This window comes from Notechis scutatus, chromosome 10 (assembly GCF_049901735.1).
Source record: "Notechis scutatus isolate UNSWTSFEM ecotype Mainland chromosome 10, rNotScu1.2, whole genome shotgun sequence".
Lineage (NCBI taxonomy): Eukaryota > Metazoa > Chordata > Lepidosauria > Squamata > Elapidae > Notechis > Notechis scutatus.
Window position 1 is genome coordinate 5946305 of NC_142018.1, and position 18552 is coordinate 5964856.

Here is an 18552-nt window from a genome sequence, read left to right on the forward strand (position 1 = left end):
ACTGGGCCCTGCTGCTTTCCTAGCAGGACTTTTGCCCTTGCCTTCCTCTGCAGAGACTGGCAGGGAAAGAGTGGCCCCACCCCACCCCTCAGGCCAGCTTGGTCCTTCAGCCCCCACACCAAAGGGGCTGGCTGAAGCCTCTTTTCAACCAGAATAGAGCTGGAAGGGACCTCAGAGGTCTTCTAGTCAAACCCCCTGCTCAAGAAGGAGACCCTAGACCATTCCAGACAAGGGACTTTCCAGGGATGAAGTACCCACAACTTCTGGAGCAACTTCTGTTCCACTGGTTGATTGTCCTCCCTGATGGGAAATTGCTCCTTAATTCCAGGTTGCTTCTGGAAAAATTGGCATTGACCACTCTGTTGCTGAAGTCGTATTTCCTGCAATCAAGTTTGGTGCTGTTTACCTTGAGTTTGTATCTATTGTGTGCTCTTGTGTTGTTATGGTTGAAGTATTCATTGACAGGTAGGACATTGCAATGTATGGTTTTATATACTATACTTAGATCGGACCGAAGGCGGTGTAGTTCTAGGTTTTCTAGGTCTAGAATTTCAAGTCTGATGGCATAAGGTATGAGTAGATACCTTATGCTATGAGTAGAGGAGTGGAGAATTCTTCTTGTGAAGTTCACCCTGTTCACCCTGTTTGATCCCCAGACTTTGTGCATTTGTATATATTTGTATATTTTTATATATTTGTATATAGGCACTGGAGATCTTTATGTCTGACACTGTGTTTACTGTCTACATAACCTGTGTTGTGCCTGCCTGCCCCTACTTTCTTGCCACCTGTTTGATTAATGCACATGGTATAGCATTCACTATTAAATACTTGGTTTTGATCGATAGCAAGGTTGGTAATCTTACCTGCATAAATTTTGCATGCACTGGTATCCTTATTAATTTTAGATTGCTGGGGACAGAAATGTTCTGTATCCATTAATTTTCTGTCCCCACTGTTCAGTTTAAATGTTTATCCAGGAAATCTGTGAATTTAATGTCAAGTAACTCAGTCCCTTTCTTTTATGGATGCAAATAATCTCTTTTGTAGTTTTTAATTGGACCAGCCGCAGACATCATGACTAATAAAACCAAAGCCTTCCCTTTTACACCACTCCTTTAGCCACACATTAAACTCCGCTACACGCTTGTATACTGGTAGAACCTCTGAAAAGATAAGCCTACAGCCCATATTACTAAGTTCATACCCCAAGCTCTGGAAGTCTTTCTGAACAGAAAGTACATCCTTCAGGGACAGATCATTTGTACTAAGATGTATAATAGCATCAACATCACAGTCCTTACTGGCATTCTTGACTATCTTAAGAATACGCCTCTTGTCTCTCTGTTGGCAGATTTTTTTTTATTATCTTTTCCAGTATCTTCCCAGGTATTGATGTTAGGCTGATTGGTCTGTAGTTTCCTGGGTCTGTTTTTTTCCCCTTTTTTTTTTGAAGATGGGAACCACACCAGCTCTTTTCCAGTCCTCTGGTAGTTCCCTGGTGCTCCAGGATTTTTGAAAAATGTGGTGTAATGGTTCTGAGATGACCTCTGCCAGCTCCTTTAAAACTCTAGGGTGTAATCCATCAGGTCCCGGTGATTTGTGTTCATCGAGATCACATAGGTGCTCTCTTACTATTTTTTTGTTTTTTGCTTATTTTAAATTTTGTTTCTAGTTTGTCTCTACAGTTATGTTATTGGTAGGTTAAGCTATAGTTTCTTTTTGCATGAGGACCGATGCATAGAATGAGTTAAGCAACTCTGCTTTCTCTCTGTTGCCTGTTACTTCCTTGCCGTCTTCTCTCTTTAATGGACCAACTGGCTTTTTTCTTGTTATTTATATGTTGAATGAAACTTTTTTTAAAAATCTTTGACTTTCATTGCAAATCTTTGTTCCTTCTGAGCCTTTACTTTCCTGACTTCATCTTTGCAGATTCAGGTTACCTGCTGATATTCTGCCTTAGTTGTGTATCCCTCTGCCCACTTTTTGTACTTCTTTTTGTCTTTCAGTTTATCAGAGACCTTTGTGCAACCATACAGGCTTCTTCTTGGATTTCTTGTTTTTCTTTCTCAATCATATTGTATTGGACTGGTGATCATATTTTTATGAACATATTTTTCAGTGTTTCCCACACTTCTTGAGCTGTTTTCCCCTTCAGAATTTTTATCCATGGAATTTTTCTTAGGTTCTGAGTTTGTTAAAACCAGTTCTTTTAAAGTTTAAGACACTAGTTGGATGATATTCTATTGCTTGCGTTTGCATTATATTGAATTCCAATATGATGTGGTCACTCTTGCCCAAAGTTCTGGCAATTTCAAGAGGCAATTTCTCTCTATCACTTCTTCTCTATTGGCAAGAATTAGATCCAGCAGAGCTAGTTCCCTCCTCTGCCTTTTGGATGACAAAGTTGTTGGCTGAGTTGGTTAGGAATCTGTTTGATCTCCCACTTGCTGTCTCCCAGTTGATATCAGGGTAGTTAAAGTCTCCCATTACTACTGTGGTATGTTTCCTACCTACATTTGCTAACTGATTAGCAAAGAGTTTGAGGGAGCAAACACAACTGGCACCCAAAGAGATGCAGATATAGGCCATGCCTTGAATTAAAGATGGTGGGGAGAAATGGATCGGACATGTGGCCCTTGTGGGGGGGGGTCTCCCATCCCTCTGGGCAGAGAAATTGGGTCAGGGCAATGGCTGTGAAGAAAGGACAGTTATGGACTTAAATATATCAGTAGAATATGGTAGGTTTCTGTTTGCATGCTTTTTTTAAATTAGAGAGCTATGTTACAAAATCTAAAAACTAAAATTGATTACATAGAAAATGTGGAATAAGAAAATAGGAATTGATCAATATATTTATGCATCTTTTAGTACATCTTAAGGACAGTAAATGATCAGCAGACTAGCCAAGGTTACAGAACAATTATTCCAACTTCATTACAAATATTCTTAAAAGACTAGTTTCATTGGACATTGTTAGTAATATGTTCTACATAGTTTGCAGGCTATCTAAAATGTTTCCATTGTTAGAATATAATTCTAGTATTTGTATTATAATATACTGCATGTTTGTCCGCATTTGTCGGGGTGTAAAAAAGTCAAGATAGCAGCCACAGCCACGTCATTACGGCCCTGTCCTTTTTATGTCCCATGATGATCTCCAGACTGTGGACATCATCTTGACTTTTTTTTTGCCTTCCTGCGAACACCCTGATGGACTGTCCACTGTCACTGCAGGAGCAGTTCTTGGTGACCTAATGAAATTCTCTGCCAACGCCTTCCCAAGAGATTCATGGAGACTTCCAGAGTTCTAAAAAGATTTTCAAAAATGTTATAAGTGATAAGATTTTCTTGAAAGAAGATACAACTGCTTCAAAGGTTACTGTAAAAAAAGGTCAAGGATTTCCCTGTCCAGTTGTCCAACTCCAGTGGATGGTGCTCATCTCCATTTCTTAGCTGAGGGAGCCAGTGTTGTCTGAAGGCACCTCTGTGGTCATGTGGTCAGCCTGATTGTAGACCGAGGCACATGGCACCTTCCCGTCAAAGTGCTACTCACATTTGCCTGCTTTTTGCTAGGTGGGCAGGAGAAAGTTTATTGGTGGTCTTTTAATTTGCAAAAAACAAGCGAAGAAAAATCAAGTTGTATGAGAGGTGTACGAAGAGCCTGGTAAACCTACTGATGCACGAGGAAGAATTCAAAGTAGCCAATAATGCAATATTTAAAACTCGCAAACATACAATACATGCCCTATTGAAGGGGTGGGTTTCTACCGGTTCTGTCCACCTCTGTAGAACTGGCAGCTCTGAAGAGCAGCAGACACAGAACCGGTTCTATATCTACTGATGTTTTTGCCTACCCGCCCACCCGGGCTCTTACCTGATCTTTATTTCCTGATTTTTCAACTTCAGCTGCCAAACGAGACAGAGCTGCAGTTAAAAAAGTGGGAAAAGAGGGCTGTTTCAAAGGCTGCTTCTCTGCACGCAGCGTGCTGATGATGATTTACAAGTGCACGGCTCTCAGCGTGCAGGGAAGCACATCATAAATCACCGAACCTCATAAATCCCGAACCGGTAGTTAACCCTGTCATATCCCACCCCTGCCCTATTGCCTGGATAGAGTCGTGGTGGTGCAATGGTTACAATGCAGTATTGCAGGCTAATTCTGCTGTCTGCCAGCAGTTCGGCAGTTCAATTCCCACCAGCTGAAGGTTGACTCAGTTTTCCATCCTTCCAAGGTTGGTAAAATGATGAGGACCCAGATTTTTTTGGGGGTGGGGGGTGGCGAGAGGCAGACTTTGTGAACCACTTAGAGGGCTATGAAGTGCTATGAAGCGGTATATAAGTCTAAGTGCTATTGCTACATTCCTCTAAAAGTTGTGATCCAACCCATGCTAGCCTTCCCAACCCGTGTCTGCCTTTCTCTTATCCTCAGCCAATAAGGATGCTTGCTGGAAAGGAAGGCGCCATTGCTCAAACCTTTTTGATAGACTCCAAATTAATAAGCTTGTGCCCATATGGGGAAAGAGGCTGCTACTTGCCAGCTTTACAAAATTACTTTGAAACATTTTGAAAATAAGACTTTGATGGGGATGATCATGACCGTTGTGGAGAAGAAGGAGAGTGGCTTTATGGGAGCCTTGACCTTTCCTATGGGAAGACACACGGTGCAGGGGGGAACGAGCAGGAGCAATCCGCAAGTATAAAAACACCTTTTTCCGATGAAACCCTGGAAGCATCCTGTCCATCCATCATGATGGCAAGGGAACTGTTTGTCTCTTCCTCTTCTCTTTGACCATGACCGCATCATAATAGCCTTGGAATTTGATACAGAAGAAGGGAATCGGGATGATAATGGTCAGGACACCGCAGAGTGCTGCGCAGGCGCCAATCATCCTACCAACCAGAGAGATGGGTACAATGTCTCCATAACCTACAGTAGTCAAGGTGACCAGCGCCCACCAGAAAGCTGAGCCAATGTCCCCAAACTGCGTATCTGCGTTATCTTCTATTACGTCTACGAAATAACAGAGAGAACCAAAGAAAAGGATTTCGAAGAGTAAAACGAGGAGGAGGGTGACAATCTCCCTGAGGAGGGCCCGGGAGGTGTACGAGAGCACCCTCAGCATCAGCGGGGTCTCCACCAGCTTGAGAACCTTCAAGAGCTTGAAGAAGTACGAGGCACGCAAAAAGTCCAGCCAGAATAACAAACGCCGATGGCTTGCGGGATGCCAATGCAAGGGAAGCTCGATGTAAACGGGGAAGAGGCAGAGAAAGTCGGCCACGTTCAGTGGGCTTTGGAGAAATTCCTTCTTCTTTGGGCAGGAAAGGAGTCGCAAAAGAAATTCAAGCATGAACCAGAGGACGCAGAAAAGTTCCGAGTGAAGGAGGAAAAGCGGCTTGACATAAAAGAAACCGTGAGCTTTGGTGTGAAGGACTGAAGCAGGATTGGTCTGGTTTTCCAGGATGTAAACAGGGAGAAAATGGGTGTCTTCGAAAGCTTTGGCAATGAAGAGGCAGCAAATCCCTATATTGAAGAGCAGACACACAGCAGCCAAGCCCTGGGGGGGAGGGGGGGGAGAAGAGGGGAAGTCAGGAGGACGGACAAGTTGCTTTATCAATCCAATATATACGCCGCTCATCTTACCTTCCCGCCACCCTGATATTCCCGAATACCAGGACGGCTGTGCAAATATCCTGTGCCTAACGCCAGCTATGCCAGTGACTTAAGTTAAAGGGGCTCAGCTTTTAGCAGACCAATCCCCCCTCTCTGAATCCAGGGCAGAGGAGCGAACTGCCTGAAACTAGAACCCCAGGGGATGTGACCCCCTCATTCTCTTAAAATGCCTTCATAATTCAACCTCGAGAAAAAGTCCTTGCCAGAAACCCCCCTAAACTCACCAGGGGGGGGCTCCTGTCATACCTGGAAACTGGCTGGCCAAAGGTGGGTCTGAATAGCCTCTCTCTAACATCTGGTTCCCCCCTTCTTTCTATTCATTCCCATCCATAATCTCAGGAAGGGCCTCCTCCCAGGCACTCCCTGGAGAATTCCTCCTTCCCCTAGAAAAATTCAGGGAAAAAAAATATGTCTGCCCAATTTCTCTGCACATGAACTTGGGGAAGATTTTTTTTTTTTTAAACCCATCTCTGGCCAGCTTTGTCTGAAAAAGATGAGGCACTGGAGGAGGCCGGAGGGAGGCTATGTCAGCGTTGCATCCTTAACAGGTTGATTTTTCACCCCGCGGGGAGCTCATCCAATCGCCATTCTTTACTTTTAAGATTTACACTTGACGTGCCCTGCTCTTCATCCCTGAGCCTCTCCTGCAGGTCTTCAAGGCCAGAGAAGCAATGACACTAAAATGGCTGCCCTCCAGCTGCCCTTGGAGTGGACTCTCCCTGCAGGGGGACCAAGGGCTCAGCACGGTTCTGAAAGGGGGACCGGCTGCTTCATTGCTAAGAAAACGGGTGGGTGCCTTTGGCTTAGCCTCGGGCCGTGGCCCCGGAAGCCCTGGGAGGCCGAGAAAACCACTCAGGCCAGACTGCAAGGAGCACATGCTGCCCCCCTCCAAACCCCCAGCTGACCTTTGCGCTTAAACTGGAGAAGGGCTTCTCAAACATGGCCCAGATTCTGGTCCGCCATCGGCCCCTCCCGGCGCTCTGGTTCCTTCCCGCCTGGTCCAGGAGCCCAGCGACCTCTTGCTCTTCCTCCCGGATGCCATACTCTTCCTTTTGCCTCTCAGCGATGGTCAATTTCTGCCAGCAGCAGGGTGCCAGGGGGGCGTTGCTGAGCCCCCAGAAGGCCAGCTCCTCATCCAGGGATGACTTGCAGGTCAGGTCAGGGCAGTGGAGCTGTTTGGTTCTGTAGTAGTTGAGCACGTCCTCGAAGAGGCAGGAACTTCTGTCAAAGAAGAACTCCTGGGTGTCCGGGTCACAGTCAAAGGTGGCGGCTGCCTGGGGCTCTGTCAGGCGACATAGCTTGGTGCCAGGGAAAGCCTGGAGGGTGCTGGCATAGGTCTCGTACCGGAGCCCCCCAATGTTCAAGAAGATCTTTTCCTCCATTGGTTTCATCTCTTGCAACTAGCTGCCAAGAACAGGAAAAGGTCTGTCATCGTCATCATCGTCTACAACTGTGATGGCGAACCTATGGCACGCGTGGCCCAGGTGGCACGCAAAGCCATTTGTGCCGGCACGCAAGCCGCAGGCAAACTTACCTCGCTGCACATGCATGCACCTCCCAGCTGATTTTCAGCCTGTTTGAGGCCTTTTTCAGTCTCCCAGAGGTCTGCAGCCTGAAAAATAGGCCTGTTTCGTCACTTCCTGTAGTTCTGGAAATACCGGAAGTGACGAAACAGGCTCATTTTTCGGGCTGCAGAGGCTTTCATCAAGCCTCTGGGAGGCTGAAAAAGGCCTCAAATGGGCTGAAAATCAGCTGGGAGGCGCAGTGCAGGTAAGGGGGCGGGGGGGAGATTGCGCGCGCATGTGCAGGGGGCTTGGGTGGGCGCGCATTGCCTACTGGGTGCTGGCGTGTGCGCGCGTGCAAGCACACAATTTTTGGCATAGAGCCCCCAAAGGTTAGCCACCACTGATTTATTTATTTATTTATTTATTTATTTATTTATTTATTTGATTTGCAATTGTTTACAAGATAATAAGTATAAGTGTATACATAGTTGTGAATACATGAAATGGGTACATATAAGAACAATAAAAGAAGAATAAGAGAAACAATAGGACAGGGACGGTAGGCACGTGGTGCGCTTATGCACGCCCTCTTAGGAAAGGGTGAGGTCAATAGTACAATATTCATCTACAATATCTACAATATTCATCTGGGTGATGAATAATCTATGATCTACAATATTCATCTGGGTAATAGCCGAGGCTCCATTATCCAGTGATTTGGTATTATTGTCATTATTGTTACTATTATTAAGAACCCAACCCTTCAGGAGAAAAGCGATGGGAGACTTCCGAAGAGTAAACAGGCTGGCCTTGTCCGGCTCGTCGGTCGCCTCCCTTTCGCCTCGCTAGGCTGAGAAGAAAGGGACAAGGGTCCTTCCTACCCTGGCCCCAACTGGGCAGACAGGGGAGCAGGGAGTTGGTGGGTCTCCTTGTGCAACCCTTTCCTTCCTACCGCTCTGCTCCTTTTCGGATGGAGGGAGATCAAGCCAAACAACATGGAAGACAAGTCTCAACGTCACACATCTAGCAACTGTATTAACTCAACAGGCAGTTACTGAAGCAGCGGGTTTTAGATGGGTGGCTTAGCATATTACCGCGTGTTGCTTCCCCCTCCCAACCTTTCCTAGTTAAGGTGGGACTTGTGCAGTTCACCACGACACGGTGTGGTGTCCCCAAACCTTTAGAAGGAAGAGGTTGTCCACGAGACCAAGGGACCGAAACAGCCCCCACCACACACACCTCCTTTGCCCTTCATCCTTCATCAGCACCCTTCTCTCCAGTTGTTTCTTGACCAGTAAAACCAGCGGCCCAGAAGTATGCAGTAGAATATCAAAAGAAGTACTGAAGTTTAACTCATTCCTTTTAGCACCTTAGATGAAGAAAACATTAACTCATCTGATTCTTTCCAGTACCTGACAACTGTCCTTTGGATGGCTCTTTCTAGCTGTGGAGCCCAAAGTAATGAGCCCAGAAAGTAATTTCCTCAGAAAGATCCAGGCCGAACATGAAACCTGGGTGCCCCTTTAATTCTCTGCCCAGGAAACGAGAATGATTTGGAAAATGAGGATTCTTTTTTTAAAAAAAAAAAATTAACCCTATGCATGACATTTCTGGAAATTTTAAGCAAATATTTCCATACCCAGCTGAGTGATTTATTGAAAATTATAAAAGTCAGAAAAATGAATATACGACCATGAGAAAAACAAGAACAAGCATTCACTTCTGAAGCGCACAAATCCCACACAGGAGAGTGAAAAGTTCCTGGTTGTAATGAATTGTTAAGTTAATTGTCCGCCAGTTTCTGCCCAAACAGAAATGGCAGGAACAACTCCAGCCTTTCCCCCCGTCCCACCCAAGTGAAAGCACCAGACCTGGGACCTTCTTGGACAAAGGCTGCTGAGCCCCAGGAATCGGTTTCAGGTCCCTCTTCACCGACATCCAAGGATTCCCCTTTTCAGCTGCCGCTTCCTTCCCCAGCTCTGCAGAGGCCCCACCAACCTTCTCATTCGCTTTTACGGTTTTACCTTTAATCTGGTGTAGAGCAGTTTTGCAGAGGGCTTGGGGAAAGTAGCCTGCAAACGGAGGGAGAAGAAGAGGGGAGGAAAACAGGATGTGCTTGGGCTCAACTCCAACTCACGGAGGCCAAAACACAAAAGCAGCCTATAAACAGAGGCACCAGAGGGACTGAGGGGGGGGGGCGGGGGGGGGAGGGCAGGGGAGGGGAAGGGATTGCATAAGATCTCCTCATGTCCCTTCCGTTGCTTTGGCAATAGCAGAGGGATGTTCTTCTGTGTTTCATCTTTTTTCATTTTAATTTAAAACAAAACAAAACACACACAGACAGATGAAGAAGAACCAACTCTATTTTCTTTCCAAAGCAAATGTAGTTAAAGGATGAATGATATAACCTGACTCCATAATTATAAGCATCTTTAGAAAATGGCAATGAAAACTCATCCGCGGCTATTCTAATAGGCCGTTATCACCCCCGCTCTTTGACAGCGGCCAAGATGGGCGGACAATTAAACTTTCAGCCCAGCTCAAGCTGACAAAGAAGGGGAGAGAATATGAAGCCTCTGCTTCCTGGTGCCCCGTGGACCCAATTTCTCTGCCCAGAGAGAGGGGAGACCAAAGGCCCATGGTGGGGCCCATTTCTCCCCACAATCTCCAATTCAAGGCTCAGCCTGTCTGCCTCTCTGTGGATGCTGGTTGTCTTTGCTTGCCCCCAAAGCAGCTCCAGCCGGCCCGTTTGGCCTCCCTGAAGGACCAGCACAGAGTCCACCCATCCTGCCCAAGACAGGGGCAGCCCCCCCCCCATCGCATCCAGGTGTTGATGGCAGGGAAATGAACGGGGAGGCTGATCAGAGGCGGCCGAGGGAAGCCCCGGGGAGAAGAAGGGGCTCAGCCAGTGGCTGAAGGTCCGGGGGTCCCCCAAGCCCCACCCCTGTCTGCCACAGGAATGCCAGAGAGGTGGGTGCTTTTGGCTCCCCCCAAGAAAAGGCAGCCTCTTCGAGCCGCCCAGAAGAGCGTCTCCTTGATTGACTTCTGCACATTATTTCTCGAAGGCTTTTCATGATGGGAAGGGACCAAGCAGCTCCCACCTGGGCCTTTCACGTAACAGCCCCCTTGTCAGAACAGCTCGGGGGGGCGCTGGATACGCGTGTGTGTTTCCGTGAGGGCGGGGTTCCATCTCCCCATTTGTCCAGGGAACAGAAGTTGCCTTGGCAAGTTCTGGGCGCTTCATCCCTGGAGGCTTTCAAGAAGAGGCTGCACTGCCATCTGTCAGGGATGGGGGGTTGGACTAGATGACCTACAAGCCCCCCCCTCGGAAGGGCTGGGGGCTCCGGGCCAGCAAGGGCGGCGGGGCGGCTCTTCCCTCCTTCCGCAACGGGGCGGGAAGGGGGCGACTCGCTCCGGATTGGCCGCCTCGCTCCGCCGCTCGCCTGGGAGACTCCGCGCTGTCCGGCCGCCCGAGCCTTCTCTCGCCGCCGCCGCTGCTGCTCTCGCCCTGGCCGCGTGGGCTCCGTCGGGCGGAGGGGAAGCGGGGACGGCCGCAAAGCGCCTGGCCGGGGAGCTCAGTGGGGCCGCCTCTTCCTCCTCCTCCTCCGCGGCGCCCTGCGAGGTGGGCCGGCCGAGCAGCGTCCCAGCGGCGCCCTCGCGGGCAGCAGGGAAGCGCCCTCCGGACGGAGCCCAGCGGGGCCCTCGGCATCCCGCCGCTTCTCCTCCCCGGCAGGTCGTGCAGCCCCGCGCCGGCCATGGAGGCTCCCTCGGGCCGAGTCACCCTGAACGTGGGCGGGCTCCGCTACCGCACCTGCCGCGGCACCCTGGCCGCCTTCCCGGGCACCAAGCTGGGCGGGCTGGCCGAGCCCGGGGCGGCGGACCGCTTCGACTTCGACGCCCGCGCCGGCGAGTTCTTCTTCGACCGGAGCGGCCGCCTCTTCGAGCAGGTGCTGCACCTGTGCCGCAGCGGCCACCTGCACGGGCCCGCCGCCTGCCGCGCCGCTCTGCGCGCCGAGCTGGCCTTCTGGGGGCTGACGGAGGCGCGGCTGCCCGCCTGCTGCTGGAGCAAGCTCTGCCCCGGCGACCACGACGACCACGACGAGGCCGAGGAGGAGGAGGAGGGCGGCGGCCCCGGGCGGCGAGAGGACCGGCGCGGCTTGCTGGAGCGGGGCCCGCGCGGGACGGACGGGCGGTGGGAGCGGTGGGCGCGGGCGGCCTGGGCTTTCCTGGAGGAGCCGCGCTCGTCGCCCTGGGCCACGGTGAGCCGTCGGGGTGGGGGTGGGGGTGGGGTCGGGTGGCCCCCAGCAAAAGAGCAGCCGCCCCGGGCAAAAGAGCGCGGAGGGAGCCGGCGGGGCTCGGCCATACTGGAGGCTCCCTCGGGGCTCCAGCCGCGGTTGAAGGGCCTGGCGGGGTTGCCCAGAAAAGTGGGGGTGGATGGGCTGCCCTTTCCCGGGGTCTCTGGGGGGCGAAAGGGGGGGAGAGGAGCTGAGGGTTGCCTGCCAATCCTGCCGGTGGGCATCTGCCCAAACTGGGGGGGAGGGCAGCTTCAGCCCAGGCCCAACGCCTTCAGCCTAGGCTGGCCCTTGTTCGGAGGTGCCCTCAACCCAGGTGCGGAACCTGCTCCATCTTCACCTGCCTGACTCTGCAGAGAGAGAGAGAGAGAGAGAGAGGAAGCAGCTGCTCCTGGGGGGGTCTTGGCCTCAAGGGACTCCTAGTCACAATCGTACCTGCCTCACCCTCTTGCCTCACCAGGTGTGCCTCTGTGCACCAGGTGCTCTCCTCCCTCCTCCTCCTCTCCTCCTCCTCCTCCTCCTCTGCTGCCCCTGGTCCTGCTCATTCCTTCCCTCTCTCTGATTTGGCCATGGCAATCAAACCCCCGTCCTGGGCAGGTGGGCGAGCCGATTTAGAAACCTCCCCGTAGAAGCAGCCAGAGAAGTTCGAACTCGGCCTGGAGCCGTTGGCTGGGATCTGCTTCCAGGGTCTCCCTAGGAAGAAACCGCATGGCACCCTAGAGGCCTTTCACTGTCATTTAGCCATGAGCATCCTTTAAGTCGGGGGTCTCCAACCTTGGCAACTTTAAGGCTTGTGGACTTCAACTCCCAGAATTCCTCAGCCAGCTTTGCTGGCTGAGGAATTCTGGGAGTTGAAGTCCACAAGCCTTAAAGTTGCCAAGGTTGGAGACCCCTGACTTAAGCGATGAGTTTGCTAAGGGAGGCTCAGCCAATCTCACTGACAGTAAAGGCCGACTTCTGTCAAACTTGTTTTCAATGTTTTCTAGCCCAGCCGTTTAAAATCCGGAGCCCTAACTCCTTTCAAGGAGGGCTACCAAACACCTTCTGGGGACCCGGAGATGTGCTTTTCGTTTTTTGTCCTCCTTTTGCAGACTTTTCGAGGCGGGAAATAGGAGTGGAAAGTCTCCAGATGGGCCCAAACCACGTCACCAAAGTCCAGTGACAGAATGGTTAAATGATGGTGGTTTGGCTTCAGAATTTAAAGCTGGAAATGGAAGCAGTTAACCTCCCATGGGCATCCCCCACTTATAGAATAGAATAAGGAACACAATCAAATCAAATCAAATCGAATCGAATAGGAACAGAATCGAAGAATCGAATCGAATCGAATCGAATAGAATAGAATAGAATAGAATAGAATAGAATAGAATAGAATAGAATAGAATAGAATAGAATAGAATAGAATATAGAGTGGAATGGAATGGAATGGAATAGAATAGAAGAATAGAATAGAATAGAATAGAATAGAATAGAATAGAATAGAATAGAATAGAATAGAATAGGAACAGAATAGGAACAGAATAGAACAGAAACAGAATCGAATCGAATAGAATAGAATAGAATAGAATAGAATAGAATAGAATAGAATATAGAGTGGAATGGAATGGAATGGAATGGAATGGAATAGAAGAATAGAATAGAATAGAATAGAATAGAATAATAGAATAGAACAGAACAGAACAGAACAGAAACAGAAACAGAATAGAATAGAATAGAATAGAATAGAATAGAATAGAATAGAATAGAATAGAATATAAGTGGAATGGAATGGAATGGAATGGAATGGAATGGAATGGAATAGAAGAATAGAATAGAATAGAATAGAATAGAATAGAATAGAATAGAATAGAATAGAATAGAATATAGAGTGGAATGGAATGGAATGGAATAGAAGAATAGAATAGAATAGAATAGAATAGAACAGAAACAGAATAGAAACAATAGAATAGAATAGAATAGAATAGAAACAGAATAGAATAGAATAGAATAGAATAGAATAGAATAGAATTCAATTCTGTATTGGCCAAGTGTGATTGGACACACAAGGAATTTCTCTTCGGTGCAGATGCTCTCAGTGTACATAAAAGAAAAGAGACATTCGTCAAGAATCATCAGGTGCAACATTTAATGATAGTCTTGGATACAATAAGCAATCAAATCATACTAGGAAATAGTCAATATAAATCGTAATTATTCCTTCCTACCACTATTTGATGGGGGGGGAGACTAATCAGGAAACACTTAAACACAAAGGGAGAAATAACGAGGGGGGGGTTGTAGGTTTCAGGTGCGGTGGGGGGGGCCTTGGCCGGCGGCTATGGCTCTGTTGCTGCTCTGGGTGTTTGCAGTGAGTGATGCTCCTGGCAACTGACCTGCGCTTGCCCTCTCCTTCCCCCGCAGGGCTTTGCAGTCCTATCCCTGCTGTTCAACGTTGCCCTCATCGCCATCCTGTGTGCCAAAGGAGGCCAACGCGAAGACTTCCTTGGACAGGGCAACTTGACCCACCTCCACCTCCGCCCCTCGCTGGAGTCCTTGTGTCCCCAGAGAGCTTCTCTTCTCCACCTGGAGCTCTTCTTCATTCTCTGCTTCATGTGTGAATTTGCCACCCGTCTCGTGTCCTGCCCAGACAAGAAGAGATTCTTTCGAAAGGCCCTGAACGTGGTGGATTTCCTGGCGCTTTTCCCAGTTTGCCTGGACCTCTTTTTCAGCCAGCATGGACGCCGGCTGGAAACTCTGCCGTGTTGGCTGAACTTGTTCCGCGTGGTGTATGTCCTCAAACTTCTGAAGGTCTTCCAGCTGCTGGAGACCCCGCGGATGCTGAGCGTCTTCCCCTACATGCTCAGGTCCATCTTGAAGGACATTGCCATCCTGTTGTGGGTTTTCCTCTTCGAAATCCTTTTCTTTGGCTCCCTCATGTTGTTTGCCGACTTGATAGAGGATCACCCCGACAAGGTGCTGCACGACATCCTCTCGTCCTTCTGGCTGGCGGTGATCACCTTGACCACCGTCGGCTATGGTGACTTGTATCCCTTCCAGCCAGCTGGCAAAGTGATCGGGGCCTGCGCGGTGCTCTGTGGCCTGCTGACCATCATTGTCCCCATTCCCATCTTCTTCATAAAATTCAAGCATCACTACACTTCCGCTGTAATCAAGGAGAAGAGGAAGAGGAAGGAGGCGGCCACGGCGATCCTCAGAAGTCTAACGCAGTGATGGGGCTTTTATTGGGGAAGGAAGCCCCTGCGGAACTCCCTGGCCCATGAAGTGGGATCTTCTCGCCTTTGCTGACTTTCACCTCTGCCAGGTCCCCCTGCTGCTCTGGCCTGTTTCGGGTGGGAGGCAAGGGGAAAGCCATCCCACAGCCTGTAAAAGTTGAGCCTGAAATGCAGACACAAACCAGGGGCCTTAGGACGAATCCCTGGCAAAACCCTTTACTGTCACCCAGCCTGGGTTTCCTTCCCGTGTCCTTTATTCCCTTTATTCCCATTTTGCAGGGCCAGAAGTCCCCTTGGGTAGCTCGGAGCCGCCCCATGATTCCAGAGAACCAAAACAAGCCCCTCCCTGCCAGGAATTTCCAAAGCTCCCCTGCCCATTCCTGGTCCGATGACTGACATAGCTAGTAATGCCACCCTTTGGGCTGCCCAAAATTGATTTTTCCCCCTCCCAAAGCAAGCCCTGGCTCAGGGACATGCCCGCTCCCTCTCTTGGCCCTCCTGATGGGAGGGGGGCCATGGGGAGACCCCCCCAGCTGCCCTTCTCTCTCCTCCTCCCACAGAAGGGCTCCTCTGGGTCAGGCTAGGACGGGGTTGGCCTCCCCTCCAGAATGTGCATAGCTGGCCAAGGGAGGCTGCCTTTCCCAGCCAGAGGGCTCGTGCCAAGTCTTCTTGGCACCAGACATGCCAACTGGCCCTTCGGGGCAAGAATCGTGTTTCACACTCGGCCGCTTTAAGTCTTAGTGACTTCTGAAGTGGTCCTGGCTCTCGCCTTTTCTCTCATTCCCCCCCTCCTGCTTGTTTTCTCTCCCCCCCACCCCCACTTAACTGCATTACCTTCAATAAAAGGGAAGTTGGCTTCCAAAGTGCGTTTCCTTGCCTTGGAAGAGCCTCTCTGGTGGGTGGAGGAGAGGAGAGGGAGCGTGGTATAAAACCACCCTTTTCTCGTCCGCCTAAGAGGCTCTTCTTCAAGACCCTAATCCACCTAAACCATGGTCCATCAAAGGCATCCTGCAGGCGCCTCCGGCTGGCCAGCCCACCTTTGCGAGGCCCCTTGCAGCCTTGACACCCGACAGGCTCCTCCGCCACCCTCGACTCGCTCCCTAGTGGCCCTTCGCTGTATTCATAGGCCAGCCCCCCCCTCCCAGCAGGGGGCTCGCTCAGGAGGCTAATCTGCACAGGCACCCCAACTAAGGCCAACCAAGCTTAGGGGGCTGGGTGGATCCATCTCTATTTCAACCAGCCTGGTTTCACACAGAGCATAAAAACGTGACGCCTGCCCCAAGTAGCTGGGCTAAGCTTGGAACAGGCAGCAGGAAGTAAGTTTGGGGACATCTCGAAATGGGAGGTTTTTAAAGACCGTGTAAACTTTGTGAACGTCTTGAGTTCCTCCTTGGCAACTTCAGGCCACCGTCTGCACCTGAGCTTCGGTGGGGTTTCATACCTGTAAGGTCAGGTGTGTCCATTCAAAGCTCAGCCTAACCTGGGATCCCAGAAATGCCATTTAGGTCTCCAGAGCAAATGGTCTGGATGATGTCTCTCCGGTCTAACACTGAGCAGGTAGCCCTGGCTTTCCTCGCCACATCAGACTGAAGGACAACTCTGTGCAGAGTGCCTCTCTCTGTTTTTCCTGCTCTGCTTCTCTTTAGCTTGTGTTGTTTATTCATCTTGGATGGAGAAATGTCAACTTTTGTCTTCTTCCATTTATTGTCCTGTGGAATTTTTTTCTCAGCAGTTTCCAAATTGCTTTTTTTTTTTTTTTTGCTGAAAATTTAAGCTATGTAACCTTCTAAAACTTCACTACTTTTAATGTTTTAGTTAGCTTTTCCAATTATTCTTTAGAAGATAGTAGCACATTTGCGCATCAATGAAAATATTTCAGCGCTGTAACTATATGACAATATTTGCTGCAAAGCGTTTCCTAAAATTCGAATTCATTTTAGCCGTATGGAAATTCAGCTTTGTTTAAAGAAAGTTTTTGCATTATACATCTACGATGCTAACTTTTAAACAGCTCAATTTGAGCTGTTATTTTTTAATTAAAATATCTGATTGTTACATAAAGTATAAATTCCACATACATTTAATTAAAAAAATAAAAATATATTTAAGTGAATAACATGTTTTTGTTTTAAAATCTCAAACTGGTAATAACAGAATTCAGGAATTGGGAAAAATGTAGAACCAAAATCCCTGAAAGCTACAAACGAGAGAAACCTTCACCATCCATCCAGCTTCTAGGTTCCTTCCTCTTTGCTGGCGTTTTAGAGAACCGCCCCTTCCTCCCAGCAGAGGGAGCCCTTCAATCACTTTAAAGGTGATGGGGGGGGCAGAGCTAAAACGTGTGAAGGAGGGTTGCAGGAACTGGGTTTGGCTAATCTAGTGAAAAGCAGGACCAGGGGTGACACGATAGCTTGCCCTCGGAAATTGTGGGAGCGCCATCACTTGAGACTTTCAAGAAGAGATTGGACTCCCATTTGACAGAAATGGTGTAGGGTCTCCCGCTTGGGGGTTGGACTAGATGACCTACAAGGTCCCTTCCAGCTCTTGATTATCTGCTATCTGTACTCTGATAACCATCTTTCAATATCTAAGGGGTTGCCATAAGGAAGGGTGTGTGTGTGTGTCAGCCTATTTTCCAAAGCATCAGAAGGCAGGACAAGAAACTGGATAGAAACCAATCAAGAAGAAATTTCCGGACAGTGGAGTGGAGTGGAACAATTTGCCTCCAGAGTGGTGGGGGCTCCGTCACTGGAGGCTTTTAAGAAGAGACCGGACTGTCTGGAATGGTCTAGGGCAGGGGTGCCAAACTCAAGGCCCACGGGGCGGACCCAGGCCATGAGGGGGGGGCTTAGATCTGGCCTGCGGTGCCTCTGCCAGCGAAAATGGAGTTCCGGAGGGCTGCATGCCCCACCCACCCCATCTCCATTTCTGCTGGCGGAGGGTTGCAGGGAGGTCACTGCAGCTGAAAACGGAGATCGGGAGCGTGTTTTTGTGGGCAGAGCCCTTGGGCCACCACCCCCGCCCCCCCAAGTCAAAGACAACCCTAATGCAGACCTCAATGAAATTGAGCTTGACACCCCTTGTATAGCGTCTCCTGTTTAAGCAGGGGGTTAGATTAGAAGACCTCTAAGGTCCCTTCCGACTCGGTTACTTTGTTAGTATTCTATTAAAAATGCAGCTGGGGGTGCAGAATGGATCCCAAGGATTAGTTGAATATCAGGAGGCCGCAAGAAAAGAGGTCTGTGGATCAGAGACCCCCTTTTTCCTTCTGGAGATAATGATATTAGAGGGCCCAGTTATCTCCATATTCTTTGCTCAACACATTAATGGTACATTTACAAAAGGTGTTGGTAATTCCAATGTCACAGCCCAGCATCCTCACAGGAGCTAAAAAACGAATAGAATATCTGTAGATCTCTGTTGAACTGAAGGCTCCTTGACGGTTTCTTTGCAGCTTGAAGACTGCCAAGCCTGGTTTTTCCTGGCTATTATGACCTGTTTCCACAGGCATTCCTCCGAGGAGCAGAGCTGCCTGCCCTCTGCATGGTGGCCGTGGGGTTGGGCAATGGGGAGCAGCCGGGCCTTTCTGTGGGCTGCTTCTGGACCGGCTGGACCGTGGAAGGAAGAAGCCCCGACTGACTGTCTGGTCACTTTGGTTGGGGACGTTCATGCAGAACCCTCTGGCAGCCTCCATCCCTGCCTTGAGGCTCTGGAGCGGGAGGTGGCCCCCAGGGGACGAAAGTGCGGCTCGGTGTCCCCAAGGCTCTGCTGCCATCCCATCCTTTCGCCTCTGCCAAAGTTGCATCCATCCCGGACTGTCCCGGGCCCTCCGCACCAGGGAGAACGGCTGGGTTTTGGGTCCTGGCTGG

General features: G+C 49.6%; 2 protein-coding genes across 4 annotated transcripts; one reads left to right on the plus strand and one right to left on the minus strand.

The window, feature by feature from the left end:
• Nucleotides 1-2746: 2746 nt before the first annotated feature.
• LOC113423488 (voltage-gated potassium channel KCNC1-like) lies at nt 2747-9354 on the minus strand. Of its 3 annotated transcripts, none has more exons than XM_026684918.2 (3): nt 9204-9354; nt 6580-7078; nt 2747-5558 (listed from the first exon to the last, which is right to left on the minus strand). In XM_026684918.2, the coding sequence occupies exons 2-3, from the start codon at nt 7063-7065 to the stop codon at nt 4749-4751; spliced, it is 1296 nt and encodes a 431-aa protein (XP_026540703.2). In that variant the 5' UTR covers nt 7066-7078; nt 9204-9354; the 3' UTR covers nt 2747-4748. The 3 variants fall into 3 exon arrangements, with proteins under 3 accessions (XP_026540703.2, XP_026540704.2, XP_087828139.1); XM_026684919.2 differs by lacking the exon at nt 9204-9354 and adding an exon at nt 9051-9185; XM_087972013.1 differs by lacking the exon at nt 9204-9354 and adding an exon at nt 8592-8854.
• Nucleotides 9355-10524: 1170 nt separating this feature from the next.
• LOC113432529 (voltage-gated potassium channel KCNC1-like) lies at nt 10525-16799 on the plus strand. Its single transcript, XM_087972014.1, has 2 exons — nt 10525-11438; nt 13872-16799. The coding sequence occupies exons 1-2, from the start codon at nt 10935-10937 to the stop codon at nt 14679-14681; spliced, it is 1314 nt and encodes a 437-aa protein (XP_087828140.1). The 5' UTR covers nt 10525-10934; the 3' UTR covers nt 14682-16799.
• Nucleotides 16800-18552: the final 1753 nt, after the last annotated feature.